We start from the raw sequence: 19,891 nt of genomic DNA, 5'->3' as shown, positions 1-19,891 counted from the left end.
TGAACACTAGGGGGAGATGTAGGTTCGTTCAGGTCCGGATTTATATAGGGTTTTTACTTTTATTTTTTCTTTGTTTTTCACCAGTATTCTGGGTTTTCCGTTTTTAACCTTTTGCTTTGGTTTTCTCTGTTTTCTCACTTGGTTTTTAATTATTTCTTTGATATACTTTGCTATTTTATTTGTTTCATCATTTTTTTGTTTTCTTTTATTATTTTTGTTTTTTTGTTTCTCTGTAGGTTTTGACCAGTTTTAGTTTTTCATCGCATGTATACTTTTTCATCAGTACATAATGTATATTTTTAGAGCACACATGAAACATTACATGTTGGTCATTTTTCAAATACATGACGTGTATTGTTTTAAATACATACTCCCTCCGTCCAAAAATACTTGTCGGAGGAATGGATGTATCTAGATATATTTTAGTTCTAGGTACATCCATTTTATGCATTTCTGCGACAAGTATTTTCGGACGGAGGGAGTATTTTGAACACTTCTTTGAACTAGTAAGCGTGCACGTGCAACGCACGTATAACCCTATGACAAGAAAACAAAAATGCTCCAAAACAAAAGTGATTAAAGACCGGACAGTTGACTGTCTAGGGTTACATCTAGCATTACGTCTAATGCCCTATCACTACAATCAACCTATCATTGGCTTCATCAACAAGTTCTGGCCCACTATGATGCCACTTAAAAAGTTGACGTCTGTCTTGCGGAACAACGTATCTACCTTCCAGACTCACGCAGATACATGATAATTGTACTGCCAGCTTCTATTACCTCGTTACTATGAGGTATAGGTTGTATGCCCTCCATGTAGTTTGCATACAAAAGAAGGCATTAACCAGCACCATGTAGGAGAGATGACATTCAGAAGCATTTATGTAAGAACCAGTCCAAGGAAGCTTGCGAGCACCTTCAATATACTTTGGAACCTTGGCTGTTGCAGCATTCTCTTGTATCTTGTATTTTGATTTCCTTACCAACACTTCTTGTATATATCCAATAAGATACCAGTAGAACCATCTATCACAGTCACGCACACACCCATCTTTTCTTTAAATGCATATGTACCAAGAAATATCTGCGATCTGGTAGCATACAGCTTCACCTCCTCACATCACCAGAGCATTAACGCTCTAAACTCATGTTGAAACACCACAACCGAAACTCAGATGTCTTTCCACGTCTGGTTCATTCAGGTTTAGGAGAGCATAGTTTCTGTTGATAGAGCACAACACAATTTTGGTCCTATCTTTTTATTTCAAAACAGAATGTATGTTTTGAATTATCACCAAGTCAGAAATTAGAGAAGAGTAATAGTTATGCAAACAACCTAAATACATGGGGGATTCCTCTATACACATCCCCAGAAAGTACCATAGTAACCATCTTGTGGTAAAGTGCAGCTGTATATTTTGTCTACACCCCAAGGAAACAATGTCATTTTTTAGGTGCAGCTGCATATTCCTGTTGCATATTTTTCACATACACAATCTAATCAGACTATCAGGCACTCAATTTTGAGTGAACAAAACATTCTCATTAAGCGATTAAAAGTTTATCATGATATCTATGGTATAATAAAATAAACAAACCAAATACAAGCTATATATATGATTACTGAAAATAGTTGTTTGCTATCAAGAAAAGTAATGGTGTTGCAGCAAGATGATCTGAATGTAAATCAAATGGAGCCGAATGCTGAACCTACTTCTTGCGGCTAGCTCGTCTAACAATGGAATATGAGTAACCCATTTGTATGAGAAGACAAGTGAGTCAGAACTCTCGTGTATTCACATTGAGCGATTACATGGGTTTATATACATGCATGTCCAACGATTGAGCCCTATCTAATCATGATAAGCATGAGGATCGTGCGGAGTGCTACGGCCGTTGCGGAGGCAGGCGGGCGGGCGCCGTACATGGTGATCGCTCCTGAAGACTCGGTGCAGCCGGTGGAGTGGGAATCGTGAAAGGGGTTCCAACAGTATGCACTACCTTATTGCAGTAGCTAAAGGGGCCTGTCCCCCACTCGCTCATGTCATCGGCTATCAGCTATCAAGGATGATGAGATGTATCATGTATGCTCTTAGCATTACTAAAAAAAGGATACCTGAACGATAAGATGTATTCTCTTAGAATTACTCAAAATCAAAGGGTCCACTTTTAAATTTCCCAACATCTGAGTTGGAACTTTATATCTCTAATTATCCTCTACTAAAAAAACATGTCAATTACTCGCAAAACCTGCCATCACCAAGACATCAAACACTTGCAGCATAGAGCATCGTATCTACCATTATATATCATCGGCTCGTCTCATGTTGCCTAAATCTACATGGACCAATCAAATAGATAGCATATGAAAGGCAAAACTGAACCAGTTCAAACAAAGGCAAAGAATCTTCAGGCTCTGTACCAACAATGGGATTGCTCCTATTTTTGATAGGCTACAGCCATGGAAAAGATGCAGCCGATGGGCGGCCCGAAGATGATGTTGACTCGGCGGCCGGCAGTGGGGAGGAGGCCATAGAGAAAGGTGGCGGCATGAGGAACACGAGAGATAAGGTAGGTGGTGTCAGGTGTGGTTGTAAGATGCATAAGCTTTCAGGGACACTAATAAATACAAAAACGGTGCTAAGATGCTTCATAATTTACATTCATCTGCCTACATGATTCTTCTCCTAGCATGTTATGAGTTTGTGAGAAAAAACAGACCCAAAGAACAATGCGGCATTAATGGCACAAGTTTACATTTAGAAAGGGTAAAGGTTTCAGTTTCATCAGGGAATATATCTATTTCACGATCGACTGAAAACCAATTAGCATTCATTCAATTTTTCCAGCTAGTAGAAGATTCAAAACTGTATGTATGACTCGTGTACTGTATGTCCTGTGTGGACAACCCCAAAAAAAGGACTGAAAATGGTCAGCTTCATTTAAATTTGAGACCAAATGAAAAGCTTACAACTATATGTATGACAAAAACGTAACATGGTCTGCATGTCAGTTCTAAAGGATCTTAAAGCTGATTTCTTTGTAGCCCATTTACAACCGGACATACAGCAACTTGTGCATATACCGACACTAATTCCCATACAATCCTGGTTCATGCAAATTTAAGAAACAAGATATACAACTCCATTTCAGAAATTTCAGTACACCTAGAAAATACTGTAAAACATGTATAGCCAAATAGTAAGTCATGAGTATTTCAGTAGTAAATCATGTGCACTGAAATCGTGGATGCTGCCAAAAAATGACACCTGCTTGTGTCGAGATAATCTATCATCTTTCAAAAAGATATTGTATCATGTTAACTCTTAAATCCACTCACAACCATAAGGTGCAGTAATCTAAAGCCGAACAATGCGTTAAATCAGCTTTTCTAACAAAGCTCTATAACAGAACAAATTATGCACAACAACAATGTACAAAAGAAAGAGAAAACTCTAAACTGCTCTTTGGTAAATCGCTGCTCGATTGTAGGTTGCCTTTCACTTAAAGTTACCAAAGAAATGTAAAAGAATCAACAACAAGTTGTAACATAAATGATAGAGGAACAAACTGGAATTCTGTTGTAGAGCTCCGTATCTAAAAATGGGAAGCGAGGTGATTCTGGAAAAAATGGGAAGGGAGGCCCAATCAGTTTACTGAAAATCAAGAAATTGGAATTCTTTATTACAAATGCACTTCTGAAGAATGAATTGTACGACCAGTTTCGCAAAGGAGCTCATTTTGCCTAATATAAAAGTTAAACACCGGTATCTATAAAGTTTGTAGAAACTTTGCTCCATCCGAATTAGGATTTTCAATCATGAATTTCGTGAGCACATAGTAACCATGCACATGCAACGCATGTGTAACCATATGACCGAGGAATGCATTTTTTTCCAGCATCTTTACTCCATGTTTTATTCTAGTGCGTTAACTGATCATGAGCTCTTATTGTAGCGCGCTAACTGATCCTCTTACACATGGAATTTAATCACAACAACATTAATTTCATACAAATGTCGTTAGATATTACTGTATTAAGAACTGTAGAAATATATATTTTTAGCCATCAGGATCAGAAACTATACCTGGAATGCAGAATTGTTAGGTGACGCCTCCATAGCCAAATCATAGTCCCGCACTCTCGCTACTTCCCATAAGATCATAGTTCAGAAAGAAAAAATGTTCAGTCCGTTAAATGCGGCCTCAAACCTTACAGACAAATCTGTTAACAATCAACTAAATTCATGTTAACAAAAGAAAAAGTCTTACATCTCTATCAACAGAACTTGGGAGCAAGCATGAATCTTTGGCCACTAATAAATATGAACTGAAAAGATAGTAAATCAGTACAGGGGAGATGTAACCTTGAAGAAGATGCTGAATCAGCTGTGAAACAACCCTCTTGTATCCTCTGTATAACCCAAAAGTTCTGTAATAGTCACATAGAACAAATATCAAACATTTGGTGTGCACTAACAAATATAGTTAACCATCAGTTTCTGTACGTTCATAAGGATATAAGTTCAATCAGTCTGTTACTTCTGATCTTATGAGCTGAAGAGTGGCGCACAGAGCTGAAAAGACCAATTCCGTCAGCAACAGAGCCACTGAATAGGCATCCGACGAACGCTCCCCCAAACATATGCTCCCCACGAAAATCGGCAGCAAAACGAACGGAATGCGCCCAAAGGGGATCGACGGGGCTGTCGCACGGACCTGGGTCAGCAGAGGAGAACGGCAGGCGGCCACGGTGCCCCACGCTCATGTCCGTGGGGCAGCAGAGGTGGAGCGGACGATGGTGCCGGAGACCCTCGCTTGCATCCATGAGGCGGCAGAGGAGAGCGGCAACCGGCGGACGGCGGCATGTGCTCGCATCCTTGAGGCGAGGAGGAGCGGACGGCGGCGACTGAGTTTTGTGTTCGCGTCCGAGCAGTAGCAGAAGAGGAGCGGACAACGGCGACGTCGATCCACGCTCGCGTCCATGGGGCAGCAGCCAGCAGAGGAGGAGCGGTGGGCGGTGGCGGCGATCTGCTCTCGCGTCGGTGGGGCAAGAGGAGGAGAGACGGCGTGTTGTGAGGGAGAGAGAAGATTACGGGATAGAAATCCCCTATCCCATTAATTGAGGACGAAGGAGGAGCGTCTGCTGGCAGAACATTTAATCTGCATCGTTTATTTGTGTGACAGACCCCTGATGTAATATGGATTGTTAGATATGATTTAGTTGGACTAATCCAACGTTTCTGGTGATTCTGTGTACGCTTTATGATGTGTCTGTTGGGGAATTCATGTTTGCTCTTTTAATAGTAGTATAGATATAGATTCATGAGAAAAATCCAAATACAGGTTTTATGCTTTTTTTAATTCAAATACACATTTTTTTTCTGAACTACAGAAAGAATTTTTGCAATGTACAAATTTTTTTGGTAATTTCGCGGACAATTTTTTATGGAAATGAACATTTATTACATTATGCAGACAATTTTTTACATTGTACATGCATTTTATAAAAGTTTGTGGGCATTTTATTAAAACACAGGAATATTTTTTATATTGGCGTCAACATTTTGGCTTCAACATTTTATTAAAATTTATCAAAAAATTAATAAAATTGCACTGAAAAATTATACTTGGATAATATTTTTCGAATGCATGATTAACATTGTTTCAAATACATGTTTTGATTACTACTTTTTTAGGCACATTTAAAAAAATCATGTGCATCAGCAACAATTTTATTTACACCATTTACATTTTCTAGAATACATGGTTTATATTTTTTGAATGTGCAATGAACACTTTAAAAAATTAAAGGAAAATAGGAAATGAAAATAATTATTAAAAAAAGTGACGTCAGCGCTACTGGGCCAGGCCACGAATCGGATGCCTTCAGGCGAGGAAAGCTACTGCCTAGCCTAGCGCAATCTCCTATTTCGCTAGGGTTATATCTCGCTTATAGGGAGATGCACCCTGTCCTCGCCTGAAGCTTTGTCGTCTTTGCTACAGTACAGATCGTAGCACTTTTTTCATTGCGTTGCCGCTTTCTGATTATACCAGTTTTTTTACGTTTTTTAATTTTTTTCCCTTGGTTTATTTTCTTTCTTCTTCGGTTTTTCATCTTTTCATTTCTTGTTTCTATCAGTCTTTTCTCCATTGACTTTTTTCTTTTTTCTGTTTTTTTTCGGTTCTCATTAGGCTTTTTCAATTTCACTGTGTTCTACTGTTTTGCGTCAACTTCTTCCGTTCACTTCATCTTTTTTCCTCTTTTCTTTGGTTTTCTTTGTTTTTTTCAGTTTTCATTGGTTTTCTTTGTGGGTTTTTTCAACACATGTCTACTTTCTTTCACACACAATGTACATCTTTCCTATACACATGTGAAACTTTTTTATACATTTTTAACATTTTTTAAATACATGATTAACTATTTTCAAAATATATGTTTCTATGTCTACAGTTTTCTCATAAAAGTTGTACTTTTTTTGTACACATCTGAAACACTATTTTATATATATATATATATAATATACATCATAAATGTTCTTCTTTTATACAGATATTTTTTCGTATTTCTTATCCAGGTTTAGCATTTTTGAAGTGCATGACTAACAATTATTCAAATTTTTGTGTAAAGTAACTTTTATAATACGTATGTATAAAATATTTTGAAATATAAAACAAGTAAAAATGAAAGCAAGAAAATAAAAATAAAATGCAAAATAAACAAGTGCTTAAGGCTTATGGACCCCTAGCGCGTTGAGCTGTCACATTTTTGCCCGCTTCAAGCAAGACCTTGTTCGGCCTTGCTACAAGCGACACATAGTCGTGCCCCTCCTATTTTGCGCGTTGGGCACTGGCAAACGAGCCAGCGAACCCGCCCCTCCCCTCCTCCCTCACCCTTTTGGGTCAGTCCATGTGCGGGCGCCCTGTTTCTTCATTTCATTTTTTGCTTTTTTAACTTCTGTTCCTTTTTTCTTTAAATAATTTGGGATTTCAAAGAAGTTCCAAATTTATCGAAAAAATTGTGAAAGGCTTGTGAAGAGGAGAGGGAAAAAAGCTTGCAAGGGTTCGCCTTGCACAAGTGGAGGATTAGGCACGCAACAAGAAAGGGAAACGGCCCCGTGTAATCCAATTGAAAGTTGGGTTGTGCTATTGTTTGAGAAGTATGTCATGAACTTGCGACAAGAAGGGAAAATGGCCATGTTGACTCAAGAAGGGGAAATGGCCCCCTGTGACTCAATAGAAACTTGAGTTGCGGGAGAAGTATGTCGTGAACTTGAGTTGTGCTTTGTGTCATGAACTTGTGGTATCTGTCATGTGTTATGAACTATGTCAAGAACTACTTGTCTTATGAACTTGTCTATTTATGCATTATTTCATTAACTTGTGATGAACTATTTTGCATCAAAAAATATTTGTGTGTGATGAACTCTGAATTATTTGAGTCATACGTCATGAATTACTTGTGTGAACAAACTTATTTGTGCTCCAAAATCTTAATGCCAAACTAGTCGGCGGTAGTTAGTAGGACCCTACCGAAAGTCGGTAGGCCCTCAAATTTTAGTGAAATGGTATTGGACCTCGCGTGCTTTTTTTTTGAGGCGTTAGGGCATGGGACCCTACCACCTAGGTCCCTAGCGGTAGGCCCACAAATTTCAGGAAAATGATACTAGAGCTTGCTTATGTTTTTTGGGGAAGTAGGGCATGGGACCCTGCCGCCAAGGTCCCTGGCTGTAGGCTCTCAAGTTTTAATGAAATGGTATTGGAACATGCGTGTGTTTTTTGGGGCCTTAGGGCATCTCCAACACCGATCCTCAAACCGCCCTGCATACATTCGAGCCACGTTGTCCAAATGTGTTGTGTCAACCAACGCGGGCCTGTATTGGTCCGTCGAGCGGTTCGGATGTACTTTCTCCAGTAAATAGAGACAAACGTGAGGGGGCTTTGCGAGCGTCTGGACCGCTGCCACGCCAGCCCCTGACAGCCCTCGCCCACAAAAAACCCTCCCTCGCCTGTGCGCGCTTCAGTGCCGCTCTGGAGCGTCGACCCCACATTCATGCCCGGGCAGAGCGGGCGCGGCCTCTCTTTGGCGCCGGCATTGAAGCGGCGTGCTGGCCGAGAGACTGCCGCCAGCGCCGCTTCCCGATGCACGCAACTGCTCATCTTTCAAACGATCCCACGACCTTTCATCTGTCGCCACATTAATGACACGCAGTTGTCAAGGAACGTACTCCGGCAGCACCTGTCCGTAAGTCTGCCGCCCACCATTTCCATTCGCCTGCTATATAAACTGCAGCCCCGGCCATAGCCGCGGTCATCCACCTTTGGTCCCTTTCTCCTCTCCACACCACTCCCGCCATGGCTACCTCACACTCCAAAGCTCTCTACGATGGGCTGATACTGAAGCAGAAGAAGGTGATGGGCGCCATTGGACGCGGCAGACGATGAGCCGGGACCCACCCACCTCGTCGGCACCACTCTTGCGTGTTGCATTGCACCGTGACCATCGGCGAGGCATGTGCCCATTACATGGACATGGTGCGGGAGGAGCGGGAGAAGTAGTTCCAGGAGGCGTAGGCCAACGCAACCTACAACCTCCAGCTCCTCGAGGAGCACCAGTAGGTGGAGGAGAAGCTCGCCGCCAGCAGGGCGACCGCCCTGGACCGGGCGTGGCGGAGCAGGCGGCGCTGCTCGAGTCGTACCGCACCGCCCATGAGATTCGCCTCGAACGCTAGTGGTACCGCCAATGTCAGACGGAATCTGAGGCAGCCTACAAAGAGTTCGACGCGGCGGTGGACGAGGTGTGGGGCAAGACCGATGACGAGAAGGACATAGCCAAGGTCGCACACCATCGCCATGACCACGAAGTCGGCATGTCCTGGGGCATTGCCGGAAGCGAGGAAGAGTAGTGCATGGTAGGTCGCCGCCGCTTGGGCCCCAGGAAGGCCACCGTTCTTCCTCTCCGCCTGAAGCCAAGCTTGGCAGGTTGACAATCGTCGGCCTATTAGTTGCTCAAGCTGTGGAGAAGGGGGATGCAGAGGCAGAGCTGGAGAGCACCGAGGCAGAACTAAAGAAGGCGAAGGCAAGTGCCGGAGCTTCAGTTCTCAAGGCTCATGGCCGAATATGGGGAATGGGGACGACAATTATTTAGATTATGTTTAGAATAGAAGTATGTGTGAAATTATAACTCCGAATTCAGACGAGCTCCACTTTTAGTTGAAGTGTGTCTGAAATGTAATGCATTTAGTCCGGTTTAAAGAAATATGTTGTGTTTGCATAAATCTCTTCAGAATTTTAATAAAATTCGCCTGTTTGCATGAATTTCATTCGTTTAGTTTCAATAGTTGTTGAAATGTATGCGGACAGCGTTGGATGGCGGCCTCCGACTTCAGTGTCGATGGACTGGACCCCCTATCTACGGGCACATGCCCGAGAAAATTTGAGGGTCGGCATTGGAAATGCCCTTATGGCATGGGACAGTACAGCCAAGGCCACTAGTGGTAGGGCCTCGAAGGTTAGAGCATCTCCAGCCGCGCCCCCAACAAGGCCCCCCGGGCGACTTTTAGACCGCCGGCGCCAAAAAATCAGCCCAGTCGCGCCCCCAAGGGCCCTTTTTCGCCGGCTCGGGCCGAAATTGGCACCGGCGGACCCAACCTGAACCCGGCACACTGGGGGGCACCGGGCGAATCGTTTTTGGCACGAAAGCGTCGCGTGGCAGCCGCGTCGTGGGGCAGCCACGTCAGCGACACCACCCGCCTCGGTTTCCCGCGGGGAATCAATGGCAAGGCTGCCGCCGGTCAGCTTTCCCATTGATTCCTCTCACGGGCGGCGTGTCATGGGGCGGCGCGCCGACGCCTCCCCTCCCTCGGCTATATATGGTCTTGCTCGCTAGCGTTGGAGTGCCATCCCAGCCCTCCCTCTCCCCGCCGATCTCTTCTCCCTAGCCACTCCCTCTTCCCGATGGCCGAGCGTTTCCCCGGAGACGAGGCGGCGGCCAACGGCTTCGGCCGCCGTTCGCTCCGCGAACAGGAGTCCTGGCTCCTGTTCCATGCGAACATCCCGGCGCCGCCGGACATGCGCGCGGGGCCGACGAGCTGGAGGCTCAGCAATGGGGGAGTGCCCATTCCCCCGTTGCCCGACGCTGTCACCAAGCCATCGTACTTCGCCGACGAGATCGAGATCACGCGCGCCTCTCTCACCGACGCCGAGCGCTCCCTTCCCCAGTACGCCGCCGACAACAACGCGGCGTGGGTGGCGTACTTCGAGCGCCGCCAGCAGCAACGGCTGGCGTCCACCAACGGGGCGCTGGTGGTCGGTGGCACCAAGAACAGCGAGGGGCACCACCTCTGGTGGGGCGTCCTCGGCCGCACCCTCGACGACGTGCTGGCGCACCTCGAGGGCAGCAACAACCCGCTGTTGGCGTACCCCCCGGCAAGGACGGCCGCCCCGACGCACCACCGACGCGACGGGCAATGGGCGCCGAGGAGGTTCGGCTCCTCCTCCTCCTCTTCCTTGTCGCGTTCTTCCTCCCACTCCTCCGGCACTCCATCGCTCGGCGTCAAGGCCGAGCCCGCGGCGAAGACGCCGCTCGGTCGGCGCACGCGCAGCGCCGACATCGTCATCAGTGAGGGCGGCCGGCACGCCTCCTCGTCGGCTCCTTCCCCGCGTTTCGTCAAGCCGAAGATGGAGCCGGGTCTCGCGCCGGTGAAGACGGAGCCAGGACTGGCTCCGGTGAAGACGGAGCCGGGGCTGCTGGCGCCGGTGAAGGCGGAGCACGGCGAGGTCGAGCTCGACGATGACGCGGCCCTTGAATGGGCACGCCAAGACTCCCTGAAGATGGCGAGGGAGCGCCAGCGCGCCGCCCTAGAGCGCTTCGCGCAGCGCCGCCGAGGCCGCGACGAAGGCGGCGGCGTCATCATCGACGACAGCGACGACGACGACGACGTGCCGCCGCTGCCGCCACCAGCCGAGGAGGGGTCCAGCAGGGGCACCCGAGTCAAGGAGGACAAGGCCGACGATGGCGGCGACGACGACGACTTCTCGGCCTTCAGCAAGTTTTTTTCTTTGACTAGTTTTCATATGTAATGGCGTGTTTTAGCCCAAATTTGCGAATATGAAAGCTCATGTTTGCCGAAAAGTGGCGTGTTTCAGCCCAACTTTGCCTAATGTTTTTTTTTCTCACGCCTGGGGCCGGCCCTGGGGCCAACTCGCCCCCAGACCCACTTTTTGCGCCGGGTCACCCCCAGGCGGTGATTTTAGGCGCCCCCTGAGGGGCCAACGGCTGGAGATGCTCTTAGCAAAACGGTACTAGTTTTTGGGCGCAGTAGGGCATGGGGCCCTACCATCAAGGTTTTGACAGTAAGTTGCAGGACCTTACAACTCGAGGTTATGGCGGTAGGGCCCTAACATTGCTTGCACGAGTTAAATACCTGTTAGAATTTTGGTTTTTTATCTCAACTAATTTCATAGCTAATATAACAGAATTTCATCCCAATAATAAAAAAAGTATTTTAAGCAAATTGCACAAGGATCACTAAGTTCAAATGACATGCAACATTTTCGAGTTCAAAAGGGAACATACACACTTAGTTCAAATGACATACATCTTGGAGTTCCAATGACATACGATACCATAGGGTTCAAATGACATACGACATCTTGGAGTTCAAATGACATAAAACATCAAGGAGCTCTTCAAACAATGTCAAAGCGTCGAAAAGGGGGCCTTGATGCATCTGATCCCTACAAAAATTCATGTTTGTAATTTTCAGGTCACGTTGTGGCATAGGCTCCAATCGAATATCATTGGATCCCGACCAGTAACTGACGACATTCATTCTTTTGCGAACCCAATCCCAGTGAGCAACATGGCCAGGTATCGGCGATGCTCATTCCTTGATTGCCCATCCAATGATCTACCCAGTCCTTTCAGGTCCATTGGATCAAATTCTTTCCTACTAACGGAAAATGTGATCAATGCAGATCATTTCTATTATCCTCTTCCTTCCTCTCAAGCTCACGAAGACTCTTTTCTTTTTGAGCGACAGCCTTTGGAGGGTACTCAATGAACTAATATGGATTAAACTCCCTCGTAGTTGAATACGCCTTGTCACAACTCTTTACCCACATGTTCATCTCTCCCTCGATGAGTTCGCGTCGATGTTCTTCCGCCGCCTCATAAGTTTTCCCAATGTTGATAATGTTGTCCATCCTACATGAGTATTTAGCGAGAATGTTAGTGAGTGACCTAAACCTAGTTCTTGCTATAAAACCAGAAGCATCACCATAATCTAACCCTGATCATCAGCATAAGCATATCCATACATTCAAGCATCACCATAGCAACATTCAACAACATTTCCATACATGTGCATACCAAAACACATATTGAGGAGCTAGGTGGCAACATTCACACATATCCATATACCCACGCATATACAACCACACAAAAAACATGTGTCAATCTAAGTTCATATTGAATCGTAATGAGGAACTAGGCTGCACCTAGTGCCAAAAATGTATCAAAACTAAAAGGATTTGACAAAAGGTAATTGAAGGGATTGAAAAAGGTTACCTTCCTCAATTTGGCCCCAAGATCCATAAAAACCATGCACAAATGGAGATCTCTTATGTTTTCGTGGAGGAGAGGAGGGAGATGGGGGTGAATGGGTGGGTGGGTGGCCCACCCAAGCCCCCCCCCCCCCCTACTCACCTACCTCTTCAGGCAGCTACAGCCATCGAGCCTGGCGGTAGGCTATAACGGGGCTACAGCTGTGGGCCCTGACGGTAGCCACTTGTCAAAGTATGTGAGTGTTGTGATGATGGGGGACGTTGACCTGGTTCGTACTGCCATTGAGCACGACGGTACCATGACCGCAGCAAAATGGTCAGATCCAAAGAAAAAAGTCAAAATGGGATAAAATCATGCTTAACTTTGGAGCAAAGGTTCAGAAGAGTGATTTTTTGCCGATTTATGACACAACAAACATACTACGTGTCAATGCCGCGAGAGAAGCTAGAAGCTTTCAAGATGGCGTACGCTCTAGTACTTTGCCCACACCACGCATCATTTTCAGGGGTCGGTGGAGCACAACGACAGTAGTAGTAGTACACTGGTCACTGGTACAGGCATACCGCTGGGCACGTGAGCGCCTCCAGCCCGTGCCTCCCCCTCTAGCGCATCATCATCATCTGAAATCTGAGCATGAATGAATGACTGGATGTGGATGTGAGTGACCCCATCGGCTTCCAATCCACTCTGCCTTTTTTCTGTGAGCGTCAGAAGAGAGAACCGACCAATACATGACTCAGAATTACTGTCCGCCCGTACCATACACGTACCCCTACCAAACCAAATCAATCCAATCATTCTTGCGAGGCCGTAGGTAGGTACTAGCACAAGTTGAATGGCCGATCAACGAACTGCGCAGCAAAAGATGAGCAACGTGACGAGCGAGCGAGCAAACGCATCGATCGATCGCCCACCAACTTCCACCCGATTCCACATACGCAAATGGATGCAATGCTACTTTGACTGGGCTGGACTGGCCTCGGGATCCGTGGCGGCAGCACATGATTTCCAGCATCTTAACACGCACAGGGAGACATGCACATTTGATTGCGGGCGGTGCGTGGGCGCATGGCCGCTCTGCCCCGGGCCGGGCCGAGCTCGGACAAACAAAGCAGCATGGGCGCAGGAACGCAAGAGCTTTGGAAAACAAGCAAACAACCCATGCCAACTTCCAGGGGCAGCACGCCCGAAAAAAGGAAAACTTCCAGGGGCAGCAGGCATGGGCTACTGCTCATTCTTCTTCCATCTCCACTTCACACAACCCATGAATATATTCAAGACATGTGCTTACACCTGCAAAGTACGTATAATAATATCCCGTTTCTTCAGGGACCAGCTCTTGCTGCCTTGCCATCTTGATGCAAGGATAATCAGTCAATAACACTGTGAACGAGGAGAAGGTGGCACACAACTCTTCGGGTACCCTCCTCCCCGCTCCCGCGACTGCGTCGTCCCCGCAGGCGACCGGTCGCGCCTCCTCCCCGAGCCCTCCCCCTCCCCTCTCTCCTTGCCGCCGTCGCTGGCATTCGGCGTCGGGCCTGGCCCGGGCGGCCACTGGCCTTTCCCCTCGCGGGTCGCTCCGACGCAGGGCGGTGCGGCGCCGCGGGGTGCTCCCAGGCGGCGGCGGTCCGGCGCGGCGGTCGTGCTCTCTGGCGTGGTGGCGGGGGATCTTCTGGGCGGCGGGGCGGCGCGGCGATGCGATCTGACGGCGCCCGCTCGGCCCAGATCTGGGCCCTTCGGGCCCCATCTAGGTCTGGGCGGGCCGGCGGCGGGGAGGGTCGTCGGTGTGACTTTCGGGAGGCAGGGAGCGGCAATGGGCGGGTGGATGCTGGTGGCACTGGTGCCTCCCTGCTGCAGCGCGGCCGACGGGGCTTTACGGGCCCAAATCGAGCCTGGCCGGGCCAGGGGTGGCCTGGTATGCCCTGCTGCTGCGTCCGGACGGCGAACGCGACGGTGCCGGAGACTCGGGCCTCCCGCATGACGGCGGTGGAGGTAGTTCCCTCGCGCGTGGCTCCGGTGCCGTTGCCCCTGTCGCCTCGTGCGTCTCTCTCCATCCTCTTGGCCTCGTGGTGGTGATCTCGGTGAGGCGGCGTCAAGACCGCGGTGGCGCATGCTGGTGGGCGGCGAGGTGGCTGGTTGGCTCCGGCCTGGTTGGGCTGTGGGGTTTGGGCTCCGATGCGGTAACACCTGCGGACTGCGGTTGCCACCATCCCTTCTTGGAGGGTGTCGGATGTATCCATCCCCCACTTCCTTCCGCGTGTCGGGGGAAATCCTAGGACACGTCCGGGCAGCAGCTTCGTCGACGTCGCATCCCTTGCTGGAGGTGCTGCTTGGTATGCGGCGGGTCGAAACCTAGGTCTGCGGTGGGTCAATTTCGGAGGGCGCAGCGGTGGCTGGTCATCCGCGCTTTGTCGAGCTGCCGTTGTTGGCATCTCTTTCTTCTTCTTTGTTCTTTTTTTCTTTTCTTTGGGCTTGTTGTGCTTCTTGCCCAAGCATTCCTTTGTATCGGTGTTGGTGCTTTGTAATACAAAGCGGGAAACCCTTTTCGGGTAACACTGAACATATAATTACTAGGTTTGGTGGCATCATCATGCATGAAGAATGCACAGCGTTCCAGAGTTCTCAACGGGACACAACCCCTTGCTGCTTTCGATGCGCCATACATAGATAGTGGCATCCAAAGGAGAGAAAGTAAAGGAGTCCCTCCCAAGCCCAAGAGAAACATAAGAAGCCATTGTTGCCTTCCCCATGCTATGCATGCATGAACCCAACCCTACCCCCTTTGGTTAAGCCAAGCCGGCCAAGAGAGAAAGAACACAACCCCCAATAATAGCCACGAAGGACAGCTGAATGAATCTACCACAGTATGAAAAAGGACCCCTTGGTAGGCCATCACACAACTGGTGCACCACCAGACCACACCACATGCCATGCTTCTCTTCAGAAGGCTTGATTGACACACGGAAAAGAAAGAAGAAAGAACCCAAAAATAAATCAGGAGCCAACACCAGGACCCATTCACATGACACCTATCATCATCTAGGCCTAACAAGACTGACTTATAATGCAGATGCACCACACTACACTTCCAATGGTGCTCTCACTCACTCACTCACTCACTAGGGTGGGTGGTTTCAGTCTCAGGTCACTGGCAGTTGGCGCTCCGGCCGGGGCCGCCGTAGTAGAAGTAGGAGCCCCAGTCGGCGTTGTTGCCGTTCTGCACGTCGTAGCAGTTGGACTGCTCCGTGAAGGTGCCCATTCCATGCGGCGCCTTGAGGTTGTTGGTGCTGTCCACCACCTGGATGTTCTTGAAGTAGCTCGCCTTGCCGAACCCTTCCTCCGGGAAGTGCCCGCTGCCCATCTGCGTCGACGTGTGCACCCCCTCCGCCTGCGAGTTCACCACCTCCCCGCCCCACTCGATCATCGACGCGCTGTCCGCCAGGTACGAGAACAGGAACGACGGCCAGTAACCCAGCACGTACTCCTTGCCAAACTGCATCCACCAGTGACCCTCCTTCGGATCCTATATACATGTAAACCAATTAGAAGACAGCATTACGGCATTCAGAATCATTAGCTTTGGCATATAACTAGACTTCAGTAGGGGTTAGCCGTTTAGCGTCAAGAAGATGCCGACACTCATGGTGCACTAAGCAGGCCATGGAATGCACTCATTGCCCGTGCGTGATAGAACGAAAAACACATGACTTTCTATCTCGGCACTCGCTTGCTGAGGTGAAAGGTAGCAATGCTTCATGAGGCTTCTATTGACAAAACCCACTAGAGTAATCATCAAGGCTAAAAAAGTTTGTTGACAAAACATGTAACATAGCCACATGCTGAGGGGTACTGAATAATCTTCAGAGCCCCAGAGTCCAGTCAAGGAGCAAGAGGAGTAAAGGGCACAGCAGCAAGTGGGCAGAAATTCCTCTGGCGTTCATGTTTGTGACAATAACCCTTCTTAAACAGTACTGCTAGATGAACTGCTTGCTCACTCACCTTCCAGATGAGTATACTGATGTCATACTGCGAGCCGGAGTAGCCCGAGAGGGGGAAGATGCTGGCCCCCATGGCCACCTCGTTGTTGATCTGGACGAACCCTGAGCACAGCATGTTGTAGCACCCGGTTGCCTGGTACGCATCACTCTACACAACACAAAACATAAATATACAGGTTAATAAGATCAACACAAGCACATGTCATGTCACAAAGAATTTCAGGCTTAATTTTGAAGCATTTCACACGGTTGTGTGAAGGGAGAAAAACTCACAGTCCAGTAGGTGAACAGTCTTGTGTTGTTGTCCCCATAGAGGTCCGGGCTAACCTGATGAATCAACAAACAGAAAAGAGAAAAGTTCAGGGCCCGTGACACCGCCGAGCTAGCTAGAAACCGTAGGAACAGAGCTATCTATCCATCAATCAACCGCAGCGACGGTGTGGCATTAACTAGACAGATATGGGCTACGAGAGCTCAGTGATGAAGCTCATGGGGCTGTATGTGGTTGGCTGATCTTATCGGTGGTACGTACCTGCCAGCCAGCCTCGATGCTGTTGAGGTCCTCGCCGAAGGAGCCCCCCAAGATCCACAGCTGGGAGAGGCTGAACTCGTTGGGCTGCTCGATCTTGGGCTCCCACACGTTGATCGTCGCCTTGGCGCCGTAGTACTTCTCGCCCTGAACGTACGATATCGCGTGCTGAAAAATTCACAACAGTCAGAGTTCATGCACATTCATACACAGCACTAGGCAGTCAGTGGCATTTCTTCTTCCTTGCTGCCACTCAAAAACATAAGTGAGATAGACGGATGCAATTGGTGCACGTACTTGATGGCCGCCCTCGTTGAGCATGGCGAGATCGACCGACATCGGGTTCGCCACCGTGGGCTTGTGCTTCCTGCCGTAGCGCCGCATCGAGGTCGCGCGCATCAAGTCGTCCTTCTTGGTCCTCCGAACCGGGACGGTGCCCGGTGCGCACCTGCCGTTCCGGTGCCAGAGCTGAACCATCGGCCTCTCGCCGTCGCCGGAGGACGCCACATTGGCCTTGGACTCGTCGTACAGGCCCTCCGGGTGATAGCTCGGCCTCATCTGCAAGGACAGAAAAATGTTCAGCAAAAACAGTGGCATCTTCTCCCTCTGCTGTTGATGCATCTGAAATCAAACTCAGTATTAGTACCTGGATGGTGTGGTTCTTGAGGAACGGGTGGTCGAAGGCCGGCTGGTGCGAGATGTGCACGCAGTCTATGATGTCCCCGTCGGGGCTCTGCTCGATTAATTTGCAAACAAACAAACGAAAGTTAGCTAGCATCCACTGACTGAAATTTTGAGCAGGAATAAATGAAGAATGGCATTGCAAAAGGACACCAGTACTACTTTGGCTGGCATCCACTGATGAAGCTTCAGATTTTGCAGTGAGCACGAAAGAAATTCCTCGCAAAGTAGTGGGCATCTTTTTATTGAAATTTTTGGTTAGCCTTTTGCAAAATTCGTAAAGCGAGAAAGCGAATCGGCCCCAAGAACAATCCGCCGGGAAAAAAAACAAGCCCCCGCAAAGGCCACCCTTTTGAATCAGGGCGTGGCAACTTTGAGCGACTGGACTGGAGTAGCCAAGAAGTGCGCCCGTTGAGTCAATCTCGCCCAAATCCCCCCAAAAATGCAGATTGAAACGGACACAGGACACCGGCTTTGACCAGGAAGGAAGGAAGGAAGGAAAAACAAATCCCCCATTCAAATCTTGAGAAGAATAGCAGTGGGTCAGTCAGCAAGAATCTAGGTAGCTCGGCGGGCGGGCGCACAAACGCACCTCGATGCTCTTGACGGCCGGCTTGTTGAGGCGCTTGAGGTGGCGGTGCATCCGGGCCTCCGGCGACCTCGCGGCCCCGCACGAGAGGCACATCACCGCCGCCAGCAGGCACGCGACGACGCGCGCAGCGGCCATGGTTCCTTTCCTCTCCCTCTCTCTCTCACAACTCCACCGCTCCTCCGCAGCCCCTATTTCGCCCGCCTCCGCGCTCCGGCAAGGACTTCAAGAAGGAAGAACCCCCTCCCCCTGCCGCACCAGAGACGCCCCTGCCCGCCGGCGACCCACCGCGGCGCCGCCTCCGGGGACCGGCCTGCGGATTTTGAAACAATGCGGGGGGTGCGGGGTGGCAGTGGCACGCTCTCCGCTTCTCGGGCGGCTCGCCGTCTGGGCTGGGGACTGGGGAGTAGCGAGGTTTGCAACAAGTGGGGAGTGGAGCGAGGCCGCGGCTGGCACTAGTGCGGTGCGGTGTTTGTTTTCTTTTCTGCGAAGAGGCCGTCCGGCTTTTGCCGTTTTCCGGGCCTGGCTTTTCGCGGGGCGCCCGGACGGAAATGCCCCTGCGGCACACGAATCGTAAACTGCTCCGGGGCTCCGGGCGGGCGGACGTCAGGCGGAGCCAGCGCCCACCGGGATGTGGGTCCCATGAGCAATTTCTGTATGTTGATGAGTACATTTTCGAAAACAACAAAAGTCGTGTTTTTACTTGAGGGAACAAAAGTTGTGTTGATGAGCAGTACTAGCCTATATTTTCGGATGAAAATATAACATCTGTTTTGCCCGGACACAATATACTGGTATGTGTTTAACCAAACGATACAAAGAGCAAACGTACACGATCAGAATTTACAAACTTTCCCACCTTTCCTTCCCCAAACCCTAGGGGACTAGAGTAAAGTTTTTCCTCCAAACTTCACCGGCGAGTCTGTGGATTCACCTCCCCTCTGCATGCAGCCCGGCGGTCGGTGGAGAGAAGGAGAATTCTGGTGCCTCCGCTTTGTTTAGAGTTTAGGTTATGGCTTTTTAGTACTCACGGTGTGGCGCTCGGGTGAATGGTGACGTTTTTCTTCTTCGAGTTTTTCTTTCGGGCGCCGACCTCCTCGAGTTTGACCATTTGGACGTAGTCAGCAAAGCTCCGGCGTAAATTCTCGTTGTGTCATTGGGGCGATGACGTTATGGTTTCTCGTCATGTGATGAGGTTTGATGTCAGGTGCTTTAGAACTATAAAGTCAGTAAACTTAGTCAGAATTTATAAAATTTGACTTAGGTTAAAGTTTATGTGCAGAATTAATAAAAAAAACAGAGGGAGTATGTTGTATCACAAAGATCACATCGACATTCTGTGGTTTTTCGGTTTTCCCGGCCGAATACTCGATATGCTAGTAACCGAGACTTTGCCTACATGTCCAAGAAACAAACCGAAAGGGAGATAATACATTTCCTTTTTTACTGCAAACTACGTCCTCCGCTACAAAACTTTGGCGCGCCCTCGAACTTGGTAAAAGAACGGAAAAGATTGGATCTCT

At 48.7% G+C, this 19,891-nt stretch overlaps 1 protein-coding gene and 1 long non-coding RNA gene across 4 annotated transcripts; both read right to left on the bottom strand.

Moving 5' to 3' along the window:
• Positions 1 to 1,237: 1,237 nt before the first annotated feature.
• LOC123113844 (uncharacterized) lies at positions 1,238 to 5,139 on the bottom strand. 3 transcript variants are annotated; one of them, XR_006456241.1, is made up of 3 exons: positions 4,723 to 5,139; positions 4,092 to 4,580; positions 1,238 to 3,624 (listed from the first exon to the last, which is right to left on the bottom strand). It is a non-coding gene; the product is annotated as an uncharacterized lncRNA (long non-coding RNA). The 3 variants fall into 3 exon arrangements; XR_006456242.1 differs by having other exon boundaries at positions 4,092 to 4,435; positions 4,546 to 5,138; XR_006456240.1 differs by having other exon boundaries at positions 4,092 to 4,435; positions 4,723 to 5,137.
• A 10,262-nt stretch (positions 5,140 to 15,401) lies between these two features.
• On the bottom strand, positions 15,402 to 18,874 carry LOC123113843 (uncharacterized). Its single transcript, XM_044535157.1, has 7 exons — positions 18,372 to 18,874; positions 17,745 to 17,831; positions 17,396 to 17,656; positions 17,102 to 17,266; positions 16,843 to 16,896; positions 16,571 to 16,717; positions 15,402 to 16,094 (listed from the first exon to the last, which is right to left on the bottom strand). The coding sequence occupies exons 1-7, from the start codon at positions 18,504 to 18,506 to the stop codon at positions 15,717 to 15,719; spliced, it is 1,227 nt and encodes a 408-aa protein (XP_044391092.1). The 5' UTR covers positions 18,507 to 18,874; the 3' UTR covers positions 15,402 to 15,716.
• Between the last annotated feature and the right edge of the window lie 1,017 nt (positions 18,875 to 19,891).

This window comes from Triticum aestivum, chromosome 5B, assembly GCF_018294505.1.
Source record: "Triticum aestivum cultivar Chinese Spring chromosome 5B, IWGSC CS RefSeq v2.1, whole genome shotgun sequence".
NCBI classification, from domain to species: domain Eukaryota; kingdom Viridiplantae; phylum Streptophyta; class Magnoliopsida; order Poales; family Poaceae; genus Triticum; species Triticum aestivum.
This window is presented reverse-complemented; position numbering and strand designations above follow the sequence as displayed.